This window comes from Antedon mediterranea, chromosome 8 (assembly GCF_964355755.1).
Source record: "Antedon mediterranea chromosome 8, ecAntMedi1.1, whole genome shotgun sequence".
In the NCBI taxonomy this organism is placed as follows: domain Eukaryota; kingdom Metazoa; phylum Echinodermata; class Crinoidea; order Comatulida; family Antedonidae; genus Antedon; species Antedon mediterranea.
Genome location: NC_092677.1, coordinates 6,496,526 through 6,507,733, shown reverse-complemented (window position 1 = coordinate 6,507,733; position 11,208 = coordinate 6,496,526). Strand labels below are relative to the sequence as shown.

The 11,208-nt window shown below is 34.6% G+C and overlaps 1 protein-coding gene across 1 annotated transcript; it reads right to left on the bottom strand.

Annotated features, from left to right (window-relative positions):
- Nucleotides 1-417: 417 nt before the first annotated feature.
- Nucleotides 418-10,982, bottom strand: LOC140057571 (peroxisomal biogenesis factor 19-like). The gene is made up of 7 exons (XM_072103286.1): nucleotides 10,856-10,982; nucleotides 10,033-10,187; nucleotides 9,192-9,512; nucleotides 5,528-5,686; nucleotides 4,695-4,871; nucleotides 4,344-4,388; nucleotides 418-3,539 (listed from the first exon to the last, which is right to left on the bottom strand). Exons 1-7 carry the CDS (start codon nucleotides 10,980-10,982, stop codon nucleotides 3,459-3,461), a joined length of 1,065 nt encoding a protein of 354 aa, XP_071959387.1. The 3' UTR covers nucleotides 418-3,458.
- Between the last annotated feature and the right edge of the window lie 226 nt (nucleotides 10,983-11,208).

Sequence of the window (11,208 nt, the reverse complement as noted above, 5' to 3'; positions counted from 1 at the left end):
TGTTCGAAAACGCAATACGTACAAACACTGTATACGCGTAATATTGTATGCCTATTTGACTACATGCATGGTTGGTTCAATGATGTATATAACTTGAAACGATATTGACTGGAGGCGTTGATGAAGCGATTTAATATAAAGTTAATTTACGAAATTAAATGTCATCAATTATCATTGATCATAATCCCGATTCATATCGATAACTCAGTATACCGTTGATTGTTCTATTATTGAACAATCTATTATTACATTAACATTTCAAATGCCCATCAAATCACGAGTAAACATTGTCATAATCCAATAGGCAATCCCAACATCAGTTATTGTATAATACATTCGATCGTTAGATTGACAACCTGCGTATTAACAAAACCGTGAAACGTGATTTACTGTTAGTAGTTTACCATTTATAACTGTAAAGAATCACAACAATAAAGCTCATGGGACTGAAATAGGATTACAAAATTAAACTATACTGGTTCTATTGCATGGAAAAAGATCTGTTTATTGTTCTATTTTCATGGAGTTTTTTTGCCAAAATGTTTTTAGCAACACGAGGCTTGTGACTGAACCTCCAAAGTCGAGTAGTATGCGGCAAAAATCAGAGCACTGCTTTTGAATGACATGACTTCCGCATTGATTTAAGATAGGAGCAATCTTGGAGCAATTTAATAACAAAGTAAAGCAAAAGTTTAAAAACTGATGAGTTTAAACTGCTTTATTAACAAGACGCCGCCTTGTTAAATAAAACAGTCGTGCTTTCACGGAATGATTGTATTGTGTAATATACCCTTAATTAAAAAAACAACGTGGCACGAGTACCGGTGGCATATGAAACCAAATAACGGACGACGCCTAGAAATAACGCAAATTCGTATCGTAACCTTTTCGACGAGGCGTTTACTACTTGAAGCCACCATTTATAAATTCAAAGTCGATAAAATATAGCTGTGTTAACAGAGACTTGGCTGAATGATGCTACTATTGATTGTGTGAATTGCCACTTGATCACCACCCAGAGCATGTGGAAAATCACTGCTTACCAGATTACACAATGAAGAACTCATAATTAAATTAAAGTGACGTTTAATTTGTTAGGAATAAGAATGAAGGCGACATCAAACTCTCTTTTTGATGTGTACAATTTATGTGTTACAATAAACTCGTTTACCGAGATATTTTATACGTGTTGCAACAAGCATGCTACTGTCGGAAACCTTCTTGAAAATTATCATCGACGAATTCACCAATCACATTCTATTATTTAGTTCGAAACGACACATCTAAGATATTAAACATTCAATTACCAGTAAGTATGGCTCTGGGGCATTGTATTTCAAATCATCACTCTCCATAATTACCGTTACACAGTAAAATTTCTCAGTATTGAGGAATTAGCTTTGTTTAGTCAAGTCATGATTAGAATTAAAATTACGTAACTATACATAATGATGCTACATTTCTCTCCTTGAATATTGAAAAAGGGTAATTAGGCTAATTGTTTGTATTACTGTATTCCCTGCTGAACTTACGTCAAACAAGCCGTAACGCAAGCAAATTGACCAATCACAAGGAAGGGTTCGAATAATCCATCGCTTGGATTGGTCAATTCGCTTCATTACTTTGAGTTCTAGTGGGAACCAAGAAGCTTAATCAACACTGCTTGATAGGCTCTATATCAGACCATGGACCAAAAAAGTAATACTGTATTTTGTCCATGACACACTGCCTACCATTAGACCACACTGCCTACCATTAGACCACACTGCCTACAATTAGACAACACTGCCTACCATTAGACAACACTGCCTATCATTAGACAACACTGCCTACCATTAGACAACACTGCCTACCATTAGACCACACTGCCTACCATTAGACCACACTGCCTACCATTAGACCACACTGCCTACCATTAGACAACACTAGGGCTTTTATCTCATTTCAAATTAAGGTCTTTGTAATGTTTATATTTGTGGTCCTGGATTTGCACCCTTTGATTGGTAAGCAAGTTCTAAAGTCAGTAATTATTTAACAACGTGTTGGTCTAATTGTTTGTGTTGATGGTGAGCGGTAACGGAAACAGCGTAGCTTGTCCCACATACAATCTATAACTATCCTGTGCGCGCGGCGTTGCCACTCAACCTCTCCCGTCCGCTCCGCGTTTTGTGAAAATGTTTAAAAAAAACCCATCTGACTGTGTTAATTGGCCTTAACGCGTTGCTTCCTAGTGCGAGACAAGGATACAACATTTCCGCCGATTCCTCAATTTTAACACAATTATTCGCACTGAACTGTGTTACTAGTTCTGGCGGTCATTCAAACACTTTCTTCATGTAATAATACCTTCGATTTACAATTATTTTACCATAAGATAAAGTATTTAATTATTGATAGTACTTAAAATGATAAGAACTGATGTATAGAGAATACTATACGTGTTAAAATTGGAATTGAAAATCCGTTATTGAATGCTATAAATAACAATTATGGTGGCAATTTGGCGGCGTGCCAAGCTTCTTGGTGTCATGTATTGTTAAATATTATAACATTGCTTTTAACATGAGTGATATCTGTGCTGCAAATTAACTATGCTGTAACAACCGTCAAAGATCCTCAATTTCGGCGTTTTTTTCTAACCATGAAAACCTCTGGTTGAGGGTCGAAATAAATGTTATCTGTTTGAATCAAATCAATACAGTAATCATTGGTTATCAGGTTTTAAATGGCTGGATTTAGCGGGACTTGACCAGGGAATTGACCCTTGTATATACCGGTATTTGACTGTGCAGCGACCTCTTCAGATATACAACAAACAAGTGAATTGTATTCTTTGTTGCACAAACAATTGTTATCCGGCAGCGTTCAGTTTTCGCGTTGGCTGACTAAATTTGATGATGCTCCGGTTCTCTGGTGCCATCAACATTTTTCCAGCTGCTTAATAACAAATGTGGCTGTAAAAACATTTGCCACTCTTCAAATACATTTTTAATACTGCATAGTTCTATACTCTGGTGAATCCACAAAGCTCATCCAAACTATGCTAAACATTTGTAAATTTATCTTCAATTTTAAATAAAATATTCTTTAAAATCCTGTATCAGCCTTATTTATATAAAAAAATGTATTTATAATTATTATGACATCATAATTTCTTATTAATAAAATAATATATCAATACCCTAAATAATTTGTAAAGTAAAACAATATTACATAATAAACCACAATAATATACTATGATCTTAATTATTACAGTACACTATATCAAACGGTAATTCACTCAGATTTTCATTCTCTATCATTATACTCCAGAATAATTTCACATCAAATGGAATGCATCACATGGTGGCACCTACGAGCCACCATAATTTCCACCTTTTAGCTGATCAATGGCACCTTAGGGCTACCGTACTTCTGGCACTACCCACATCTGTTGGTTCGTTCACCGAGGTTGCTGGTCACATGATGGCACACTGTTCTCCAGAAGGCATTCCTGGGAATTTTGGCAATCCATTTTCATCAAGGTCAAATCCAAATGGCTGAGGACGGAATGGTATTTGTAAGCACAACATTGCGGTAATTTACAGAAAACACACACAATATTTAGATTCCTTAATTCCTCCCTTTACAAAAATACCTTGGTTTTCAAAAAGCTATGATGATGATGATAAGGTTGAAGATGATGACAATGCGATAAATGATGATTGTGATGATGATGATGATAATGATAAGGTTGAAGATAATGATGACAATGCGATAAATGATGATTGTGATGATGATGATGATGATAAGGTTGAAGATAATGATGACAATGCGATAAATGATGAATGTGATGATGATGATGATAATGATAAGGTTGAAGATAATGATGACAATGCGATAAATGATGATTGTAATGATGATAAGGTTGACGATAATGACGACAATGCGATAAATGATGATGATTGCGATGATGATGATGATGATAATGATGACGATAATAATGACAATGCGATGAATGATGATTGTGATGATGATGATAAGGTTAAAGATAACTATGACAATGTAATAAATGATAAAGATTATAAAGAATGATGAAAGAAGAAGGAAGAAAGATAAGGATAATTATGGAATTGATGATCATGATAATGATGTTATTAATGTCAATTATAAGAGAATAATGCTAAATGGCAATAATGATTATGAAAGGATATAAATACTGTAATGAGAGAATTATAAAGGAAATGTTAAAGATGATGATGAAAGTAATTATGTAGAAGATGTTATTAATAACAATGAGGATGAGAAACTGTCATTTATGATTATATAAATGATGATGGAATACAATAAAAACATTGACTAACCATATCTCCTGCTAACTCCTTTGGTGGTTGTCCGAGAGACTCCATCTTGAAAAGCAAAAAAACAAATAAATTTCAAATTTTAAGAATGATTGTTGATGGGAATGCTCTTCTCGTTGAATTAAAAAAAAAAATTGCAAAGTATTCATTGATAACAGATTTAATGTATCTGTACATTGAACTTTCCATAGAAAGTGATTAGCAATGATGATAAAACATGTCTTGCACTGTACAATTGTTGGCAAATTATGGGACTTGATGAACAGCTTATGTAATGCTTTGTATGAGATTTTGTTAACAGCCACTTGTAAATTAGTCATTTGATAAATGTTTAGTAAAACAAAAAATAATAACCTGCTGTACAAGTTCAATGATCTGTAGTAACCTCTGCTGTTTGACCTCCTGGCGATCACTTGACTTCTCGCTTTCGTAAAGGTCACATAATTGACCCATCATTTTTTGCTGTTTTTTGTATCTCTCAAATTCTGATTTTTCTAAAGATGATTCGTTGTTCTCTAACCACTCTGGGTACTGAAGAAATAAATAAGGGAAATTAATACAAAAAAATAAAACAAAAACTTTAATTCAAACTTGATCATTTGTGAAAAATTAGGGGTTGGATTATACTTGGATTGCTTGGTACAATGGAATGAATTTAGCTTAAAGTGGGTGGGATTTTATTTAGTCATACAATACATATTATGTATGCTAATTATTATATAAATAATGAATGTTTATGAGTGCGATAGTACAAATAATGTCATGAGGTGAAAGATGAAATCCTATTATCATGAGGCGAAATTAAAATTTCATATTTCACCAAATGAAAATATTTTTATTTACTTTACTTTACTAGCGCACAAATATAAAAACATTCATTATTTGTTTTATATGACATCTCAATAGCTTCCTTGTTCTGATCTTTTTGTTGTGAAAGAGAGATCACGTTGTGCGCATTGCTGCTTCTGTTCGTAAAACAACAGATGCTATTGGATTTCACGCAGATTTATTTACCGTATGCTAGAAGGTTTTTCATACATGAAAAAAAAAAAAATGAAAAGTACTTTTACACAATCATTACATAGTATGTACTATTGCACAGCATGTGACATGCCATGTGACTAACAATCATCAAATCAAACAGGAATTTATTCAGGTGTTAAATAAAAATCATCCTCAATGTATACCTTATCAATTATTTCTTTTAATGATGGGTAGAGCACATCCTTTGATAACAAACCTTGCATCATTTCTTGCATCATTGGTAAAAATATGTTGTCTGGACCACCTGGACCACCACCACCTAAATTTAAATCTCCCATTGAACGAAACATATGTTCATCTCCCTGCGAAAAACGGATAATTCACAGCATAAGTGTGAATGTTTTTGTTCATTTAATGAATACAGTAATCTATTTTTAACAATTGTATACTTAAAGTGAACTCAGTCTAACTGACACATTCTGAATTGGCCTTTATTAAAGGAAAGATAATGATCAATTGAGTACATACTGGCACATTTTTACACTTTGTGCAACAGACCCCTACAGTACCAAGGAATTTTGTAAAAAAAATATTTATCTAAATACGTATCTACTAGTACTATTTTCACTTAATAAAATATGTCGATATTTTCTTCATATTCTAAAAAATATTAAAGAAATTGCAATAAGTTTTTTTTGTTTATAGAAGTATAACTTATATGGAATGCAGTCAGGGCATATAATTTATGATAATTGTCTAAATATGAAATTTTCAGGACATGTCCACTATCTCATGGAAATGCCAACTATCAAACTTTATGTAAAGTATAATGTACTATAAACATTGAATGGAAGTATAAATACGGTCACAGTTCTTTTTTTCTCTCTCTCTTACGTCAAAACAATTCTCCGTTGTGCTTGATCTCTTATCCTATTTTTAGAGTTTTAAACCTTTTGGCTAAATTGCACAATTCAATTCAATTTAGGTCTGAAAGGGGCTTCATAATTACCAGCAACAATTTCATTGAATGCTGTACACAATTGTGTACATTATTAGGAGGATTGAAATACGGTAGTAATTGTGTTTTTCCCTTTATATTATCGTTTCAATACAAGCCAGTATAATGAAATATTTGCAATATGATCAGTTACTAATTGGTAGATTATTTTGTGTGGTCTGAATATATCATTTAATCTTTTATGTTTAGACTATAACTAGGCTAATGACATTTTGCCTATATTAAATTATGTATTCTTTCAAGTATAAAGATAATGTTCAATTATAACACAGTGGTATCATATATCACTACAAAAAAGTATGATGTGCCCAAATATAGTAGTGATATGACATCATCATGTCCATATGGGCACATCACATTTTGTTGTCACATAAAGTTTGATAGTGTAGTAGTACTGAGAATAAGATAATAGCCATTAATTTAATTTTTCAGTCTCGGTTCAGTAGGCCTAAGTTTAAATTGTGTTCATGTTTTGTTATAGATTTAATGAATAAAGTTCAAATTAATAATTAATTAATTAATAATTTAAAATTAAAGAACAGTAGGCAACAGATTTAGGTTTAGTGCTATTATTAAAAATACGTTTGTACGTTCAGTATTAGTAAGTGGTATTCAAGTTGCTATAATTTAAAATAGAGGGTGCTATAACATTCTAGGCCTACTACAATCAAAATTGTTTAATGTACATACAGTGGTTGTTTTTCTATTTCTATACTCTGATTGAGAGGTGGTTAGATGGAAGGCAAGCACCAGAAGAATGCTGCTTAGAATATAACTATGCTTTAGATAGAAGTAAAATAACGTTTGGTTGGGTAATCATCAGAAATAGTCCTGAACAGGGAGATGAGCGCCCCTGCCCACCGATGAGTTTCGGGATCCCTTTGACCCGGAGGGAAAGTACCCGTCAGGGTCCCTACCAAGGGTTACAGGTCCCAGGTTTTTAGTTGTTTTTAAAATTAATTAGTGTTCCATGACCTTCTCATCAAAATTAACGTCTCTCATTGTTGTGCTATGTCAACATAATGTCAATGACTTCGAAATGTCCCCAATAATGGGGATAGCTATGCAAACAAATAACAAGTAAGTAACAAGTTGACGACAGATGTGTTCGATTGCTTGGTAAAGACAAAAGCCTGAGGCATGATGGTAGTACTGCACTGGTAGTTAGCCTACAAGACTACATTAATTTTCACAATCTAATTCATAGATACTAAAATATCAAAACATATGGTAGCAATTTAAAAAGTACAGTACTGTGCCTGCCTGGTTGGTATTACTTTGCTGTCTTCTATTAGTATTAAGCATCTATTCTAAACATACCTAAGTATTGCCGATCTGGGGTAGCACTAACATTTCATTTTGTTTAGCCATTTGGCGAAAGTCAAAATATTTTTTTTAGTCAAATCAGTTTATCTATAGCCAAAATGGCTAAAGGCAAAGTTTTTTATTTAGCCAAATGAATCGGTTTTTAGCCAAAATTGAAAATTGTTGAAATATAGTGGTAAAAACATTTTAGTCAATTTATCTATGTCAACAGGTCTATACACTGTTCCCTGAACGTTTTTGTAAGGCATTGAGATAAAGAACCATGCCTAAATCACTGTATTGTATATGATTAAAAAAAATATTTTTTTTGTATTTTTTTTACATGATCAAAACAATTGTTCAATTTCAAATTGTTTTTAATCATACAGCATTCATACAGTTATCAATTTAATAAGAAACATTTTACAGTTTTCTGAAATCTCCTGAACGCTATGTTACTTTTGTTTTTTACGCTTGGCTGGTCATGTTTGTGTGTGACGTCTTCCATCGCGTACCAGGCGAAAATCGTGTCCTAGACTTCACGGTCACTCAGAATCACCGCCGCGCAGCAGGTTAATGTTTTTAAATTGGGTATGCTCAAGATGTGCTAAAGTGCAGAAACGCCGGCCTAGGCCTACAAAATTATGTACAACAACGCAACGGTATATCGTATGCTAAAAATATTGAGGAAAATTCCTAGCAAACGAACACTCGTATCGTTGTTGAACGTAAGATAATATAGGCCAAAGCACAGAGTACACGTCTTTCCATTCCTCAAGGCTGCGCCGAAGCGTTTCTGTTAGGGCGAGAAATTTATCCCGATTATTATTTATTTACACAACAAAACAGAAGCCGGCGGCCGGCCCCGCTCAGATTCACGTGTGTGTTTAGCTAAATCCCAGTTAGACTCTACCATTTCCCGCATGTTGTTTTGTTTACACTGACGCACGAGGGAAGTTTATTAAGGGTAAAATATGAAACTACATTAAATTGGAAGACTCTAAAATGCATAACGCATACATTTTTGATTTCGATAAGATTAAGACGTCATTCATCGAAGATACTATAATGTTTCATTTTAATCTGAAAAGTACACCCCTATCGAAAAATAGACAATCCCGGTAATTAGCCGACCGTCGGCTACGTAGTCGTTTGTGCAGCGCACAACACGTGATAGTTTGGGTAGACTTCATCATCCATGTGTCGTGTAACGTCTGTCTCTCTGTGCAGTCTACCTCTGCTATCTCCATCTTTTTGAAATAACAAAGAGACGCCTGGTACAACGAAACAAGTTGACGAAAAATGGAGCTTGAAGTAAACAACGTGATAACGAACAAAATAAATGCTTGGAGATCGACAAATGGACCTTTTAGTTGGAATTTCGCCAAAATGATTATTTAATTATCTATTTTATCATATGTCATCGCCAAAATGGCTGAAGTAACCGTTTTATTTTTCGCCAATCTGGAAACGTTTTCGCCATGGCGACCGGCCAGTGCGAGCCCAGCTGATTATATATTTGTTTGCAAATAAATGACCATTACCTGCAACTCTTGAGCTGTTTGTGATAATCGTTGAAATGTTTCCCCCAAAGTTTGGTTTAAATCCGCTGGATTGTTAGGTAGAGGTGTGGTGCCATCACTTTTTGGTTGAGAAGCTCCTGCAGCAGGAGGTTGAGCAGTAGGTGCTCCAAAAAAGTTGGCAAAGTCTGGTGGTGAATGGTTACCACCCATTTCCTCTATATCCTTCATAAAATCCTGCATGGCATTCTGAAATTCTTTAGTGGCCTCGCTAGCCACTTCTGATGATCCAAATAATTCATTGAAAAGTGCTTCCTGAGCAGGAGGTATGGAAGGCCCATATTTCTGTAAAAACAAATTTGAAAAATAATGACATTTGGTGAATTTTTTTCCTCCTTTTCCAGTTCGAGTATAAAAATGACACAGCAAATCAGATATCTTTTGTTAATGTTATTGTTAAGGGTACAACATTGCTAAACGCAGCTAATCCCCGCAAACCTCCAAAAAACATAGCAAACCCTATTGAACATTGAACATAAAAGTTACTGAATCGTGTAGTGTATTACTATAATATATGTGTGAAGTACTACACGATTCAGCAAAGAAAGAGATACCTACAGTGTAGGCATGAAGCATACATGACTGGAAAAACGGTTAGCGGTAGGTAGGTCTTTCGACACACCCCTGTGTCAATATTTATTTGTAAATGACGCATCCATGAAGCACCTCTCACACGGGTCGTGGGTCATACAATTGACCAAACAAGTGCAACACAAAAGGTCGAATGTGCATAGAAACCTTATAAATTCAAATTACAGTTACACATTGTTAAGTTGACTGTCTGGCTAGCCTATAATTTGATTACCTTTGTGCTTTCATCTTTTGGTTCTATTACAGCTTCTGTTTTTTGTACACTATTTGTAGCAGCAGACTTAGTTTTTTTAACATCAGGTTGGGAATCACATTTAGCACCTTTGACATTTTCTTTTGCTGGTCCTTCATTTAAGTCCTCTAAAACACCTTAAAAAAAAGAATAATTATTTAAATTTGAGAATGCAGCCAGCAGGTGAATTTAAATAATACTAGGCCTAATATTTAATATTTAGTTTTTTAAATATAATACAAAAAAATAGCCTCTATAGGGCTACTAGGCCCAATACTATTCTATTGTTGTATCTTAAGCCGTGGTGGTCGCTATTGTGCACTCGAAACATAAAGAAAAAAAAAAGTAGTAGTAGAAGTACTAGCTCTAGCCTCTAGAGGGAGATCTAGCTAGCTATTCTATAAACATGTTTAGATCTAGGCCTAGCTAGGGCCTAGCTAGAGTAGACTTTTCGCCTCGGTCGGTAGCAAGTAGGCCATTTCATTGGATTCCCATTTCATTTATATATGCCTATACTATAGGCTATGGCAACAAACCAGTTTAGTTTTAGTCTAACTCTCTTCTACTACGTGAATAGTAAATAGTGTAGGTAGGCCTAGATTCCCGCTACAGGCTAGGCTACTACTAGGCCTAGGCTCTAGGTAGGACTGGGTCTAGTTAGGCCCTACCTACTAGGCCTCTAGACCTAGAGTTCCGATCCTAGAGGAGGGCTAGCCTAGAGAGGCGGATTAGCCTCCCATGGCCTAGCTAGCCTCTATCTAGCCTAGCTACTAGGCCTTGGCTTTAATTAATTGATAAAACATACTATCTAAAAGTTCATCTAATTCTGGATCAATTTCTTGTGTTTTTTCTCGCGTTTTTATGTCGATTGCCAGCCGTGAACCACTTGAATTATCATCGGTAGTTTCAGAACTTGTCGATTTTTCAGCCATGTTGTTCATCATGAATATTTTGTAATCGCCCGCCCTCAACGACAACAAAGTGACAAACTGTACATGGAGCGCCTATGACGCCTTTAATTCACCAAACACTGTCCCTATATAACAAGTGTAATTATTTTAATCATTATGTTTAATTTTGAAATGGTATTAGTTGCGCATAGTAATAAATCATAAACTATCCTATTATTTACCTCTGTGCGCAATTTTTGCCAGAATA

Excerpts from the sequence above, each read along its gene's own strand:
- LOC140057571 (XM_072103286.1), bottom strand. The coding sequence starts at position 10,982 with ATGGCTGAAAAATCGACAAGTTCTGAAACTACCGATGATAATTCAAGT. Across the intron at positions 10,188-10,855 it reads ATTAGATGAACTTTTAGATA|GTGTTTTAGAGGACTTAAAT; the intron begins GTATGTTTTATC and ends CTTTTTTTTAAG. Across the intron at positions 5,687-9,191 it reads AAACAGCTCAAGAGTTGCAG|GGAGATGAACATATGTTTCG; the intron begins GTAATGGTCATT and ends CGTTTTTCGCAG.